A 4,740-nucleotide genomic window follows, 5' to 3' on the forward strand; every position below is an offset into this window, starting at 1 on the left:
CCCCCCCCACACACACACTGTCCCCATCCATAGGGGGACGATTTTTGTCCAGTCTCTTCCCCCACCCCCCACACCCCTTTTCCCCCTGAGAATAGTCAGTCCACTCCCTTTCTATGCCCCTGAGTTCATCACCACCAAACCAGTATTATATGAAATGCTGAAAGGTATCCTTTAAGAAGAGGAAGAAGAAGAAAAAGGTAAAGATACAAATTATGAACAACAAATACACATCTATCAACAAGTGAATCTAAAAAGCAAGTGAATAAATAATCTGATGAACAGTATGAACTGGTGATTATAATAGAATCAGGGACATAGAAAGGGAATGGACTGACTATTCTTGGGGGGGAATGGGGTGTGGGGGATGCGGGAAGAGATTGGACAATAATCGTGCACCTATGGATGAGGACAGTGGGTGGGGAGTGAGGGCGGAGGGAGTGGTGGGAACTGGGTGGAGGGGAGTTATGGTGGGAAAAAAGAGGAACCAATGTAATAATATGAACAATAAAGATTTAATTTAAAAAAAAGAAAAAAGAAAAAAGAAATCAAGGCAAACATGAACATGGCAAAACTTTGCTAAATATAGATGGTAGGAACATGTGTTTGCTATACTATTCCTTTTTTTTCTGTCACTTGAAAGCTTTTAAAATAACAGAAAAACTGTACTACAAAACACAATAAAAATTATCTTAAAAACAAAAACAAAAAAAAATAAAGAAAACTACAACAGCAACATAAGGATGTGTGTGTGTGTGTGTTACTTGCAGTTGATTTGGCTCCTACTACCCGAGACTGAGTGATGTCCACAAAAGTCATGTCCTCCATGGCCCTGGTCGGGTCCTGTAGACTCATGTCCATGGCTTCTGTGTAGAGTCAATCCATATCATATTTGGTCTTCCTCTTCCTGCTGCCTTTTATTTTTTCAGCATTATTGTCTTTTCCAAAGGAACCGCCTTTTCATGATGTGCCCAAAGTACAAATAGCTTCAGTTTTGTCATTTTTGCCTCAAGTGATGTATGTTTCAGGCTTAATTTAATAACCAGATAATTAGAGGTGGGCTCTAGGACCCACCTGTTTGTCTTTCTGACCATCCAGGTTGTTCAGTTTTGAGTGAGTCCTTGACAAATCCCCTTCCTAGTATACACTGCATCCTGTTAGTACCTTGGTGAGAAAATTTTAAAGGAAGTATTTTGCTAGCATCTTTCTTAAACTTTATTTTTGCTATGCTCTTTTTAAAAAATATATTTTTATCAATGTCAAGAGAGGAAGGAGAAGAAGAGATAGAAACATCAATGATGAGAGAGAATCATTGATCGGCTGCATCCTGCACACCCCACACTGGGGATCCAGCCTGCAACCCGGGCATGTGCCCTGACCAGGAATAGAACTGTGACCTGTTCATAGGTTGACACTCAACCACTGAGCCTTGCCGGCTGGGCTGCTATGCTCTTTTTTACAAACTTGAATGGTTTATCCAAATCTAAACTTTAGCCAGTCATAATCTGCCTTCAAACCTGAACATCCTTAGTGCCTACTTCCCCCATTCATCTTCCCCCTACTCAGTGTGCTTAGTTTGTTTGTTTATTTTAATTCTCTCCCCAGGATATTTTTCCATTGATTTTAAGAGAGAGCGGAAGGGAGAGGGAAAGACAGAGAGAAATATCCATGTGAGAGAAACACATCGATTGGTTGCTTCCTGCAAACACCCTGACCAGGGCCTGGGCCGGGGAGGAGCCTGCAACTGAGTTACGTGCCCTTGACTGGAATGGAACCGGGGAATCTCTGGTCCAGAGGCTGACACTCTATCCATTGAGCCAAACCAGCTAGGGCTCAGTGTGCTTAGTTTAATCCTCACATTAAGCATACTGCCAAGAATTATGGAGCCAAAGGGGACCAGGGAATATAATATGATTAAGGAAACTGAGATAGGCCTATGAGCTCTCCACTAATCAGCAACAAGAAAGAGATTACAGCCTCTGGACCTTGGGAAAATAAGTATTTCTGGACATCAGTACAGTGATCTTTCCCTTTTACTTAAAAAAATATTTGAATATGAAAGAGCTGTGTTAGTGGGTACTCAATAAGATGCTAAACAAATGACATTTCTGTGGGAAGCTTCATGTTAAGAAGGAAAGAGCAAAGACTTGGAAGTTCGATTTCAATTCAAATCCTGGCTTGCCACTTAGAAACTGAGTCATCACAAGCAAGTTACCTTACCTCTTCACACCAGTTTGCTAGACTTTTTGCCTATTATTCTACTTTACAGTATATCCAAGGTAAAGATCCCTTATAGGGTTGCACTTATTTCCAAAATGTGATCTGTAATAGGTTTGTACTACATACGCTATGATTATTTAATTTTAAAACTATTTAAAAACTAGGGGCCCAGTGCACGAATTCGTGCACCTTGAAAGGAACTGTGGGCCATGAGGCTGCAGTGGGCACAGGGGCAGATCTCGACCCTTCCTCAGCACCCCCACCTGGTGCCTCCTTCCACAGCTCCTGGTCCCGTCTGCCAGCAGCCCCGCTCCCACCCGCTGACTGGCACGGAGCGATTGGGGCCAGCACTGGCAGCGGGTGCGAGAGGCGGCTGCTGGCCCTGATCGTCCCTCAGGAGCAGGGGTAGGTGGAGAAGCCCTGAGGGGCAATTGGGGCTGGCAGCTGCTACTTGCACCTGCTGACAGCGCCAAGCGATCAGCAGGTGTGAGTGGGGCCAGTGCCGGTAGCAGGTGTGAGTGCCCAGTGGGACTGCGGTGCACGGGAGCAAAGAATTTTCAGTAAGCACCAGAGGCTCACCCTGATGACAGCGATTGGCGCCCCGCCTTAGTCTGGCGGCTCCACTCACCTGCTCCATCATCCCACTGTGGCCAACGTCCACCATGTTCCCCGTGCACCCCCTGTTGGTCAGCATACGTCATAGTGACCGGTTGTTCAGCTGTTCTGCCATTTGGCCTATTTGCATATTAGGATTTTATATATATAATTTATTATTTTTTGTTATTTTAATAACATATTGGAGCTATTGACAAAATGACACATTGCCTTGCCTTCATGAGGGCAGGGAGCAGATAATACAATGAACTGTTCATACAAGGCTGAATTAGTAATACTTTAAAAAGATAAATAGGGATGAGGGAGGAATAGTTAGAACTCTGAAATCCCAACTTATACACTATTAGTACATAAATAAGCATATGGTTAAAACATAAACCATTTTTAACATATCTCTGAAAACTTATTCGTTTGAAAGAAGTCTTTCAAGTTATTATATCTGAACCTGATTGTTAAAGAGAGAGAAATCCTTCATGAAGAAAACAATATAATTAAGGACTATATAAAGAAATGCTACAATGGGGAATCCACAAAAATCAATAATTATCCAAAGGTTAATTTGGTATTCCATATTAATAGAGTCCATGTGGGGAAAACACTTAACATTTTAACACGTTTGGGACTCAGCCAAACAGGTACTTATTTTTAAAGAATATTTGTAACTCTTTCCCTCTGAAAATTTAAGATATATAAGAAGCCCTGATATTCTGAGCTCAAACTTCCAGGACAAACCCAAACTCAATTGTTTTTAAGAATAAAAGTAATGGTCACCCTGCTTCCAGGTACCGGAGAACAGAGAATGGTACCTTTTTTTCCGAGAGCGACATAAAATCCCACACAGTGCTGAAAGCTCTCCAAGAGTCAATAAATGTTTTTTCATATAGTATTTCATCTAGTCCCATTACTGTAGTCCATTATTATAGAAAAACATCATTTGAACCAAAATATTACTTAAAACTTCAATTTACAGAACCAGTGACCCTAACGACTCCTGGCATTACCCCTGGATTTGGCAAAAATGGAAACAAAGTTCATGTTTTAAATAAATGTATCAATAACGGTTACATATTAAAATACATTTACGTTCTAAGTGCAACTCTAACTTTCCAGTATTCTCAGTATGCCTTTCTACAAGCTTGCCCTTCATGCGACTTCTGGTTGAATTATCCAGCCAGTCAAGAGGCATTCACTACGCCTCCAATGCAGCTCAGAAGCAAAACCATCATTTTGTTTGCTGTAGTCTGAGAACTTTAACTCAGCTCCTGGGCCCCCGTGGGAACACCCGATACCGACGTCCCACCGAGTCCCGGCGCCTCCCTCTCCAGCAGGTTCCCAGACCTAGTTCGGTTCTAACGTTGGCCCGCGCAGAGCGCATGCCGGTCCCTCGGCCTCGAACCCTCAGCAGGCGCCGCCCGCCGCTCCTCGCGCCCCTCCCCCGTCTGGGGAAGTTGCGTCATCACGCTCGCTCGTCCTGTCCCCGGATGCACTTTTATGTCTGGATTCTTAGAGCGGACTCGGAGCTCCACGGTGCCCTGCGCGCTCAGCACATGCGCGACGGCTCTGCTCCCTCTTCCTCCCCTTACACCAGCCTCCACCGCCCGGGCAGCCGCCGCCACCGACGAGTCAGGAAGTTTAAGATGGCCGCCGCCGAGGCTCCGTGTCTGCGGGAACAGTCGGAGTAAGTCTCTCTCAGCAGTACGGAAGGCCGGGGCCCTGGGGACTGCGGGGTGGCAGACGGTGGAGACTTGCACCGGCGGGCGGGAAAGTTCAGGCCTAACGGCGAGAGCCAAACTTTGCCTTTCCCCGCCCGATACGTTGTGGGGCGGGAAACGTGGGGCGCGGGTGGGCGGCCGGCCTGCGAGTTCCACTCCCGGAGGCCGCGTCTGTTGAGTCGGAGGTGGGAGGGGC

General features: G+C 45.3%; 1 protein-coding gene across 6 annotated transcripts in view; it reads left to right on the forward strand.

Annotated features, from left to right (window-relative positions):
• The first annotated feature begins 3,921 nt into the window (after positions 1-3,921).
• PRPF4B (pre-mRNA processing factor 4B) overlaps positions 3,922-4,740 on the forward strand; it is a 63,491-nt gene continuing 62,672 nt past the window's right edge. For all 6 annotated transcript variants that reach the window (XM_014542396.1, XM_014542395.1, XM_014542394.1 and 3 more), the window contains exon 1: positions 3,922-4,510. In XM_014542396.1, the coding sequence (XP_014397882.1) occupies positions 3,978-4,510 (533 nt within the window). In that variant the 5' untranslated portion in view covers positions 3,922-3,977. The remainder of the gene's footprint in view (positions 4,511-4,740) is intronic.

Source organism: Myotis brandtii, unplaced genomic scaffold (genome assembly GCF_000412655.1).
Source record: "Myotis brandtii unplaced genomic scaffold, ASM41265v1 scaffold300, whole genome shotgun sequence".
NCBI classification, from domain to species: domain Eukaryota; kingdom Metazoa; phylum Chordata; class Mammalia; order Chiroptera; family Vespertilionidae; genus Myotis; species Myotis brandtii.